Here is a 12,033-nt window from a genome sequence, read left to right as displayed (position 1 = left end):
AAACAATATCCCCCTCTCCCCTGTCATTTCATGAGGACCACATCTACCTGAAAGTTACCTTGGCTGGTGCTTACCGAGATTTTTGCTGTGCTGTAACTTTATGTCAACATGATCATCTGTGTTTCATGGAGTTCGTTCTGAGTAAGTCTGAACAAAACCTTCCATTATATCTGCTAAACAAAATTTCTGGTTTGTGATACAAAATGGCTTGGCTGGCATCCCAAGGCCTTGCACAATACATGCAAGCTTGTGTTGTAGGTCACCTTTAGCTGGGATCGTGGCACTGATCGCTCTCCTGAATGTCAGAATTAATTTTGCCACTGAAGTACCTGCAGCTGGGCACGAGGGAGGTGATGTGACACTCTGATACCATTTCTTTTAGCAAACAACAGACACTCTTCAGATGTGAATTGAGTTCCATTGTCACTTAGAATCTGTCCAGGAACTTGAAAACAAGAGTCTTAGCACTTCCAGTCTCTGAGCTGAAGTAATTTGCACAGAGTACTGCAAGTCATTTTCAAGGCTCATCTAACAAAGCTGAAAAAAATTCAGTTTATGAAAAGCACAGATAAGATTTCCTGAATTCTACCTGCTGAGTGTTGTACTGAAGGCCACATGGTGTTTGTGGATAATCTGGACATTGCATTGCCATTGTTCATCACCTTTTATCCCACAGACCAGCTGGCCAGCACCTAGCAAGAGAAGGATCCTCACATGCTTTTTGTAGCACAACTAACCTGGACTAGATGATATGAGAGGTTCTAAAAAAACCTTTAACTGTTATATGATTCTAAGGCATATCACAAGAGGTGACAACCCCTTTGGCTGTCAGTCCATTTGCTTTAGCACCATGGAGAGGGGATAAAGGACTAGAAGAACCAGTTCACTCAGGAAATGAAGCCCTGCTGCTGTGAGGGGGGAGGAACCCATAGTAAGAAATTACTTCTTGAGAAAAGAGCATAATTGTGAGACATTTTGTAGTTGTAATGCCTCACGGATAGATTTGCATTTGCATATTACGCACTAACCAGTCCCTTGTGCATCATTTAAACTCTCTTCACACAGGCAATGCTCTGTCAGTTTTCATAACCCAGCTGCCTGTACAGGAATTGTTCTGTTTTTCCTCCTGAAGCTGTATGTTAAAGTAGAAACATTCTGTGCTCACAATTGGATTTGTGGAATAGGTATTTTTGTCAAATCTCCACAAACTCAGAAAATATTTTGCCTACGGATTGAAGAGGAGCTTCTACATAATGCAGTAAATTTTGAATTTCATAATCAGTGAGAGCTGATATTTTTCCTCCTTGAAGCTATCACTAGCAGACGTTGCAGGTTTTTGGTATTTGCTGCACAGTGCTCCACAGAGACACAGGTACACACAACTCTTTTCTCCATCAATAGGGTGAGGAGTCTCAGTATCACAGGTTCTCATTCAATTTCTGCAAGCCTCATGATCACTCCCTGTTCCTTCACTGCTCTGGGCCAGCATGACCAAATCTTAACAAGCGTGCCTCTAATTTTTGTGAAGCATCAAGAAGCCTCAGTGGCACAGACAGATTTCAAAAGGACAACAGTTACAATACACAAATCCAGAAGGCCTCAGTACTTGCACAGCCACTGTTTGTCAAGGGCTTTGTGGCTCCTGTAAATTGAAGACACAAGAGTTGGTAACTACAAAGCTGTAGCTTTGAGTGACCTCCCTTTTGCTTCAGACCTGTGTGCCTGCATACTTGCTATACTGATGGACTGTCAGCCCATTTCCACCTGTCAGGATGACCCAGCCATGCACTTCACCTCTCACCGGAGCTAAACAGCCTCCCCTGTTCCCAGCTTGTCTTCCATGCTGATAAAGTGGTGCCCTTGAGGGAAAGGAAGAGGGGTATTTTGCCATTCCATCAGAGAAAAGCAACTCCTTCAGACACCTGTGCCTTTCTCCTCTAAAGCCTCCAGCCCCAGCCCAGGAGACTGAAGAGCATCACCAAGCCCTGCAGACCAAAGCTGTGCAGTGGGGAAACACACACAAATCTGTCAGCATCCAAATGTCTCAGCTCACCTCCGTGGGGCAATGCTCTTGTAAGGCCACGATGGAAAAAGCCAATTTGTATTTTACTGCTACAAATGCAGAAGGAGATTGGGCTGGAAAGCAGGGTGCAACATCAGCCTTTTCCCTAATGCAGTCACACTGCTCTCACTGTGCCTGGGGGGCTGCATCAGGCAGGAGGAGAGTCCAGTACCACTTCTAATGGGTGCACCAGGCTTGGCAACAGGAAATCAACATCCTCATTCAGCTACGCACACTTTTGAAAAATTACTTGGCTGTGACACCAGAGCCAAAGGAGGGTGTGTTTTTCTGCTTGACGTTTGTAAGAGGAAGCGAAAGGCCAGCTGCTGGTTACACTGGCTGGCACAGGCTACTCTTAGTTTCAGGGATAAAACATGGATTTGATGAAAGCAGCAAATGGTGAAACGAGCAAAGCCAACCACAACTGCTTCAAACTACAGCATTTGCCTGCTGTAGATTGTTTTTGCAGAATACCAGCAGGTCACTGACTCACATGGATAAGTATTACCTGGCAGCAGAATTATCATCGATTTTGTACGATTGATTTCTCAGCCAAAGAGTAACATAGTAAATCTTTTCTGTTAAAAGAACAAACTACCATGGCAGGAGAACGTAAATTATTCTGGAAGACCACAGCTTAAAGACCAGAAAACCTTTCAGAGATGTTTTTCACTGCCTGATGGAGGAAAGAGACGTGTTTTGCTCCTTGGTGCTTTCCAAGCAGTTATTTTTTGGGTCTCAAACCTCCATGTTGTCAAACTAGAATTCTTCATTAAAAAGATCTCGTATACAATAATCTATAATCTGAACCAAAAGAGATTACAAGTACTAAAATATACAGTGAAACAGGACTGACTGCCAAGTAAACTGACGGGGAATTAAACTAAGATTGTTTTTCTATTCTTATCTTACCTCATTGTAAGTCAGAGCTTTTATTTACCCTGGAAAGAGATCTGTTTCTGGTTTTGCACTCCTGTGCCACTCTGAATGCGTCCCTTTGATCCTGCAATGCCAAGCCTCTCAGCAGACTTGCTTTTCTCTTGGTCCACTTGATTAGAAATACAACACAGCCATGTTTGTGGTCCATTTATGAGGCTTCTTAATCAGGAGTTCACTAGAACAGTGAATAGCTGCCTAGTATTTATTCTTTTACCTCTCCAGTCCTGGAGTCTGCTCAGTTCTTCATCTAAGATTAATACATACACAAGTAAAACGTGTATTTCCATTGGCAGGATATGAGGTAAGAGGAAAGTGGAGCATGTAATGCCCTGGCCCCACATGCCCCAACTTGAGAGTTCAATTTGCCCTTGCCATACAGCCAGGGTAGGCAGCAGGAAGGCCAAGACCGTACCCAGCTGCTGCAACAGTAGAATCTGTAACAAGTAGCTCTATTGGCTCTGCACATGGGTTTATACAGCATTGATTTACCTAGAAAGGGTTCAAGTGTCTCCATGTCCCTGTGCTGTGATGCAGAGATGTGTTTCACATTAACTGTGCTACTCCCAGTGATCTGGGAGTGTGTTCATGCCCAAGGATGTAATTGTACCCCAAGCTCTTGGAGCTCAGGAATAGCACAGCTGTTAGGAGAAGAAAAATGTCTTGCCTGTAACTCTGCTCATCACAAACACACTGGCTCTTGGTCCTCCCTCACTGCTGCCAGCCCTCTCTCTCAGCAGTGCACCTGAGTCTCCTGGCTCCAGGGTAGGTCCTCACCCCTCACACCAGCCCTTGCTGCCTTCTCTTGTTCTGCTTCCCCCATGCACCTACTTCTTTTCCTGTGTAAATGCTTCTTTTCTCTGTGTCACTGATGTCTGCTCTGCTCTTATGTTTCCACTGGAGTTCCCGAGTCCCAGTGCCACCTCACTATTGTTTTACCTCTTCCATACACAAGATACAAACAGTCCTGGCTGCCTTTCATGCCCTTTCCTCCACTAGACCAAACTTGTAGCATCTGTATGGTGTCCTCTGTATTGTTGCCTGATCTCCAGTTGCTCCCACTGCAATGCACCGATTTTTCTGGCCACAGAAATACTCAGCATCCCCTCCTGCACCCACAGCAGTCTGTGGAAATTTGTACTCTTCTTCCCAGCTTTTTCTGTTGAATCATCTTATCTTTTTGAATGGAATTTTTTACCATTTGGATTAAAGTTTCCATTGATGATTAAATTAGTTCAGAAACTTCTGAAGTATGTTTTAATAACAAAATACTGTTCCTCTAGTGTTATGTACTTGGCATTTATACAGACCTATTTCATATGATAATGTTATTGTCTCCCCACATAATAGAAAGTTCTGAGTAGAAGAGTTAATCAAAACTTAATTTTCTCAAAGTATCATAGATGAATGCTCCTGAACCCAATTATTATGCTTTCTGCTAGTCCAATAGACACTAGGATACTGAGGGTGGAGGAAGCAGAAAGGAGACATGAACAGTATTTCTGATGAAATAAATTCCTATAATGGGAGTCAATTTGACTATAATTTGATTTAAAAATGTCTATTGTTTTTACATCCAGTGTTAGGAGAAGTGGGAAAGGTTTGCACTAAAATTTTACTTTAGGTTTCTTTGTAACACCAAAAGAAAGTATTATTACTGCTCCCTCATCAAGTTCACTGTCTTCTATATTTTCACAGTTCTGGATGCATGAACATCACTGAAAGGTTCATACTCATGTGCTCACCCCCATTGCTGATTCTGGATTGAAATGAACCAGATTAAAATGAGCCCCGACTGGGGAAAACTGTTTGGTAAATGTCTCCATCAACCTCCAACCTCAGCCCTACAGATCTCTGCAGAATCTCAGCAGACTCTCACCAGGGAAGCACAAAGAGCACTAACCTATACTCCCACTGCAAACATCAACTAATTTATCCAGATGTCAGTGTAAAGAGTATGTCTTACCTTTGTAAATGAAATAGGGAGATGGGGTCATGAGGGAGGGAAGGGGAAAAGGGCTCCTTGCTCATACAATGAATACTGTCACAGCTGGTTGATGCTGCTTTGATTTCCCTGCACAAGCGTGACTGACAGGAACAGTACTGCCCAACCATCGATCCTTATGGCTGGGGTCATACAGAGACGAGCACACAGGCTCAGGGAGCAGCACAGTCAACAGGGCACAGCTTTCTCTCAGTCTTACACCTGACCGTGGGACAACTAGAAAAGCAGGTAGGTAGGTGTAAGGAGGAACCCAAGCTTGGGGAGCAATGCTGGAAGCACAGAGCATAGAAACTTGACACTGAAAACAAAGGGGTACAGGTGAAATCTAATCTCTGCAGGGTTTGTGAGCCTTGGAAGCTGCAGCAGCCCCCAGGCAAAGTGAGAGCAAACCTCATGCTGTAGCACAGGACAGAAGTGGTCTGGCTATTTAAGACATTTCAGCCAAATGTTACTTCCATTCAAGTTAGCAGGACTGCTTGGATTTAGCAGCAGCTGTGTAGGGCTTGGCTGTTGGCTGGGGTTAAACCATGACAGAGGACTAAAGGAAAGCAATATAATCTATTGAAAATAAATAGCTCTTGACCAACTAATCAGATATTTTTAACGACCTTATAAATTTAGCTGACACTGCAAGAGTTCCAATGCTATGAAATAAAAATATTTAATACTTCTCTCACAAAATCCTAATAACACAGGGGAGTAACGTAAAATGTGATACATCATACTGATTGAGAAAGGATTGAGAGGAAACACTGAAGAGACAAAAATCTGCATAAGAGATGCAAGAGGAACAAATCTGATTTCAGCTCCCTTTCTCTCTCTGCTGAGTATAGATGAATCCTAGGAAATTACCTTGCTGTGCCATCACCTTTGAGAATACTCTGAGGTTGTAAGAGACAATTATGCCTTACACATTATGCAAATATAAAGTCACACCTCTTAGGCACAGAAGTGAAGAGCTGCCATGCAGAGGAGCAGGGATTCTGAAGGACTGCTCCAGTGAACAACCAAGCCAACACAAACTACACAGTGTGACGTGCTGGCCCAGGCACATCAATCCCTTCCTTAATGCACACATAGCAGAGGACTGAGCAGGGGACAGAGAAGTTACCGTATCTCTCCTAGTGTTCAAATGTCAGATCAGGTTTGGCACTCACACTCAAGCACTGCAAAATCAGTAATGGTTGAGAAAAGTGTCACAAGAATTGTACACATAACAAGAACATAACAGCAGTGGAGGCAGGATTTTAATTAGAAAGAAATTATAAAAATCAAGATAGGCTTTTTAGCTCCTGAAAAGTGCCACCCAGACAGCTGCAATTTGAAAAAGCAAACTGCCCTACTTCAATATAAGTCCAGGAGCTGATCCAAGTAGGTGGGCTACCAGCTGGGTCATGCTCAATGATAAATTCAGGGAAGTCAGGGAAGCCTGCTGCAGACCTCTTGCATAACTTTCCATGCAGTTACACTTAACACTGAATTGATATGCTACATAACATTAGCCTGTCATAGAATATGTACCTCAGGCATCAATTGTTTTCTTTTTGGCTCTATTTGCAGCAAGATCAAATTGCATTTAAAAAGGGCACAATGGATCATGGCCACTGCTGGGCTGGCGGGCTCCTACCTCAGAAAGAAGCCACTGAAAAATGTGGATCATTTTCTTGGAGAACTGAACAACAGATACACTGAGGTATCCTTGTAGTTTGCACTGGTAACACAGTACCACTGGAAAGGCATCAAAAGCAGATACATCTTTAGGGAAAGTATTTTAAACGACTGACTTTATTAAAATACTTAATACATGGTTTTTAGAGGAATGTACTTACATTTTCTGGAAACTCCACTGAACCCAAATTTTAATCATATATTTAACAAATGACAAAACAGTGGATGAAATCATGCTGTACATCAAAGAGTAGACAAGTTAGGGTATTGTTTTTCATCCTCATCATTATTTTCCTGGCACAGACTCTTCCTTGCTTTTTAGCTTCAATCTCTCGAATATCTAGTAGCAGAGAAAGGCGGTTTGCATTTCTCATAGCATTAAACCCATCTGGTCCAAGTGAAAGTCCATTTGTTTTCACCACCTTCACTCAAACCTTCCCCAGCAGCCTCCCCTTACAAAAAAGCAAAGGTGATTGACCTCTCTGAAAAGCTACAGGTCACGTGCCAGACAAGTTCGACAGTCAAATGTGAACATGGAGCTCTGTACCTTCTCAGAATCATTACTCTTTCAAAATATCCATTTCAAACCAAGAGAGGGAAAAAAGACACTTGTCAAAATACAAGGGCCAAAACACATACATGGACGTAGTGGAATGCACATGGAAGACAGCTTGCAGTGCTGCAGCTCTGAAGTAAAAGGTAAATCAGAAGCCAGGTCTTGCTGAAATACAAGATGCGAGAGCTGGGAAGGAGAAAGACAGAAATAACCTGGACACATTCTTAAAAAAAAAAAAAGTCCTAACCTCACAGAGAAGGCTGTAATCATCATACACACTGTAATTGCCATGAACCATGGAGAGCAGTGACAAAGTGTATGTTATGACAATCTCACTGACAAGTATAATCTGGGGGAATTATTCATACCGAGCAAAGAAATAATTAACTGTGTGTTTCAATGCAAGATGCACAGAGGATGCATAGGTTTTCACATCAAATTAATAAGGCTCTTTTTACGAGATCATTTTGCAACCTTGCATAGGTGATATTAAATCTTTTCAATAGATAATGTGCAGAAACTATGTACAGTTGAAAAAAAGAACTTTGATGCAAGCATTTTTTCCCCTCAAGTTTTACCGTAGTATAAAAAGTAACATAAATAACTCCTTCAGTTCTCTAAAACACATGTGGAATATCCCAGAAAGAGAAACCGGAACGCCATCTAAATGATGCCGTGTACATTTATACAACAGGTTGAAATAACCAGAGAAGCCACCACAAAGCAAAGTCATAAAGTTTTCATATAGAAAAAAAAATACAGGAGTAAATTTTGTTTACAAACAAACAGAAAACTCATTTAAAAAGAAATGCATTTTGGTTATAACAAATTAATGACCTTCACTAATCAGACTAGTGAATGGATGGATGACTCACACATTAAGTAAATGACAGATAGAGCCAATTCAATCCCTGCTTGATAAATGGACAGTAAACTTTAAAATCTGCATTTGGTTTCCAATTAATCCCAGCTCAGAACAACTCTTCCCTTAGACAGCCAGACGGCAGCTTCTCAAAACTAGTATTATGAACATCTGCCAGTCTGCTGCAACAAAAGCCATTAGGGCATTCATGTGCTTCTTCATTTGTAAGAAAAAAGTCAGCCAGAGGATGATCACAGTGCCACAGGACAGCCAACTCCACCTTTAAAATGAGTGTCCTGTTCCCCGGGACACTCATCCACTGCCCCAAAATTACTTACTTTTGCCCTGCAATTACGTAAATCGGGAGACTTTCTGTCTGATGTGGCTCTCTTCCACTGAAACTACCTTCTCCTTTACACAGGAGTTGCCTGGCATTTGTTTTGCCATTTTGTGCCTGGATGCAAAACTTCATTATCAGCACTGCTTATTACTCTTGCATATCACAGTGATGTGTACTTTTCAGTAGTATTTACAATGGTATCACTGTGGAGAACTAAGCCCTGTACTAGAAACAGTCTCTTTAACAGAGACCTTAATACTAAGGATTTGGTACATTTCTGATCTACAGATAAAAAGGCAAAGCTAAAATCAGCCCACTATACATTTGGCATTAGGTTCAAACATGGGGGGAAAGCAAACATCCAGCACATTCCCTTGTTTCAGAGGGATACTATTTACAAGAATTCGCTTTTTTAATATTTCAACAACAAAAATCCAGCTAATTTCGAAATTAGAGTAATCTAAGGCGGCTTAGTTTTTAATCAACAGAGAACACAAACAACATTGCTGTTTGCTGTTAAACACAAATCTCAGAAATGCAGGGAAACTATGATCTGTTATACTATGGGTGACAAATCACAGCCATTTTAATAACAACAGTAAAAAAAACACTTCTGCTTTTTTTAAACACAGCTCCTAAAAAGTACGGCATCCCAGTATTTCCTCAGTTCCAGACTGCTGACATTATAAATTAAAGGTGAAAAGAGATCCATATATAAACAAGGCAGCTTTCCACTGACTTCACTGTACTTGGTTTTTGTCTAAACCTTTGGAAATTTAATCTTCAAATACCATAAGGTAAGGTTGAATTTATCAGTTACAAAACAATGTCCATTTGTATGTGGAATTCAGAAAGACAAAACAAAACTAAAACCAAACTCAAAAATACACACACAAAGTACTTAGAGCAATTCAGATCTCTCTTTTCCCAGCCTTCTCATTTACATGTCACCTTCTGCAGAACTGTTCACACACAGGACCCTGTGAGAGCAAGCCCTATGTTATGGTACGAGGCCTTTTGGGTGGCGGTGGTGGCATGAGCTCAGTGTCAGGATCGAGGTGGTGCTTCCGTGTCTGTCCTTGGGAAGCTGCTGCACATCTGTCAATGAACTCAAACAGCATCTCCTTCGTCACTGGATTCTGGATGCTGTTGCAGACAGCTGGGAACAAAGAACACACTGTCATGTAACTAAACTGATTTGTTCTAGTCGGCACTTCAATAACTTCACCCCCTCTTGGCAAAATAACAACATACTCTGGCTCGAGTATTAAGCCTTAGACACACGCTTTGACAAGGTGGCTGTGTCTGGAGTCACGAATCTCTGCTCTGCCCCCCAGAGAGCAAAGCAATGCTGTGGGCCACTACTCTCACGGGAGTCTCTCTTTCTAAAACAAACTAAAGGCCCATGTGTGTGTAAAGCTCCCTGAAGCAACTATAAACCACCAAGAACTGACATCCTAGTGAGGCAAGGGACAGCAACAAAGGCCTTGTGAGACATGGCTTTGAAACATACATCAAATCCAAGTAGATGGGAACAAGCCTGGTTTCTAATATTGAAAATATCTGAATTATGGTAACTTTTTTTTTCAACAGTAAGTACTATAAAAACCCTAGACCTGAAATGCAGTCCTTCTTTTTATAACACATATACCTTCATGGGGCAGAAAGGGTTGACACCTAACAAATGGCATGTCTAGAACCCCAGACTATATGATGGAGGAGCAGCCATGGTGCTGTGTGTGGTGGCCAAGGCACACATGCACAGGCACTCTTGGGGTACTTAACAGGACTCCCTAGACCACAGTTTGTAAGTCATGGCCCATGGGATTTTATGGAACAAATAAACACACTTCACTTTAAACAAATGAAATATTTTTTAATACTTTCCTATGTAACATTGCATTCCCTTAATTAATCCTCCTGAGAGACATAGAGGAGAAAAAAAAGGAAAAAAAGGAGCATGAAATTAAGTGTGAATCCGACAACTATCTTGTAAGAAAGCACAAAATTATCAGAGGGTAATTGATAGCATGTAAGGGCTGGCCACAGTAAGGATGTAATTTCCATGCAAAACAATCTACTGATCCTCTGGAGTACTAAATGTTAGGACTCCTTAAAATGCACTTGCATTGTTACAAATAACAGTGATTCTCAAAAGCATTTCTTTCTTTCCCACAGAATACCAGAACCAAAGGATTACTTTACAATTAATAAAGCACTTTTCTATCATTATTTTTAATTATCTCACTGGTTTTGGTGCAAAGGTGGTTTAAGAGTTGCACAGTATTTGACTTTAGCAGTTTGGAAGAATTATGGTTACCAGTAATTTAGGAACAGAATTCAAGTCACACGGCAACTGGTGGAACTCAGTATCAACTTTTGAGCACTGCCTTAGCTTAATCACTCAAAAAGATCTCCTGTTTTCAGTTTGAAAGGTAACAAAGTTCAAAAGTAAGATTCAGATAGATGCTTATTTTGTTGCTTTTTCTCTCAAGAATGAAGGAAAGAAGAATATGATATTCATTTAAAAAAAAAACAAAACAAAAAAAAACCCCAAACAACCCCCCCAAAACAAACAAACAAACAAACAAACAAACAAACAAACAAACAAAAAAACCCAACAATAAAACCAAACTCCAGGGAAAAAAGAACTACTGAAACACTAAGGTGAACCAGAGAATAAAAATCTAAGTCAAGGTCACAAAGAGATGTCGTTGCACTTGTATGACTTTTGTGATCCTTTCCTCTCTCCTGACAGGACTGTTCAGCAAGTATTTCAGCTATATTCTGTGCTGGTTCCCTAAGGTACCAACAGATTTGTTATCTCCTGGCAAAATGACCACATTGTGTTTACGCAAGAAAATCTACTCACTGCTCAGGCAGAAATACAAGTAGAAGGGTCTAGAGAAAATCCTACATCAGTCCTACCAATTAGCATGGTCTTAAATGTGATTACACTTCATTTTGGCACTTAACAAAAGTCTTTATCAATATGTTTATTGCTACTCAGCCTTGCACACACTTCTACACAAACTTCATCTGAAAGTAAATATCATCCTTTAATTTATAATATTTGGCAAAATATTTTTTGGTGGAGGAACATAAAAGTCTCACAACTCTGCATGAATATACCCCCACCCTTCATTAATTTCCCTGCTTCATTGTTTGTGTAACTATTGTTGAAACCCAAGATGACATTTTTCTCCTATTAATTTTCTAGCCCATCTGCCAAATAATGGTTTTGGCATTTTAATGGATTTTTTGTTTAACTAATTCCACTCATAATGTGCCAGTTTGCATTACATCCCAGAAAGCCAACACAACGCTAAGCACTGATGTCAGCTAAAGTGATGCTAGTGTAAATAAAAACTTTCTTGGCTCTGACTTGAAAGGCATGCCCTCCCATTTAAAGTCATCTTTGCACAAGTGTTTGCATTCTGCAAAGACTTAGGCACTTGATTCTGTGTTACTTGTTAAATTCTGCATCAGAGTATTGGTTTGACTTGACTTTATCAAATAACCCTGCAGCCAGAAGATCAATGCTATCTAAAAACTAGTGATGACATAAGCATTTGCAAGATGAAGCATTACTATAATAAGTTAG

At 40.9% G+C, this 12,033-nt stretch overlaps 1 protein-coding gene across 1 annotated transcript in view; it reads right to left on the bottom strand.

Moving 5' to 3' along the window:
• Positions 1-6,770: 6,770 nt before the first annotated feature.
• Positions 6,771-12,033, bottom strand: part of RNGTT (RNA guanylyltransferase and 5'-phosphatase) — a 176,002-nt gene continuing 170,739 nt past the window's right edge. The window contains exon 16 of the mRNA XM_033055808.1: positions 6,771-9,588. Within this exon, the coding sequence (XP_032911699.1) occupies positions 9,425-9,588 (164 nt within the window). The 3' untranslated portion in view covers positions 6,771-9,424. The remainder of the gene's footprint in view (positions 9,589-12,033) is intronic.

This window comes from Catharus ustulatus, chromosome 3 (assembly GCF_009819885.2).
Source record: "Catharus ustulatus isolate bCatUst1 chromosome 3, bCatUst1.pri.v2, whole genome shotgun sequence".
NCBI lineage: Eukaryota > Metazoa > Chordata > Aves > Passeriformes > Turdidae > Catharus > Catharus ustulatus.
Note: the sequence above shows the minus strand (reverse complement) of the source record. Positions and strands in the feature narration are given on the sequence as shown.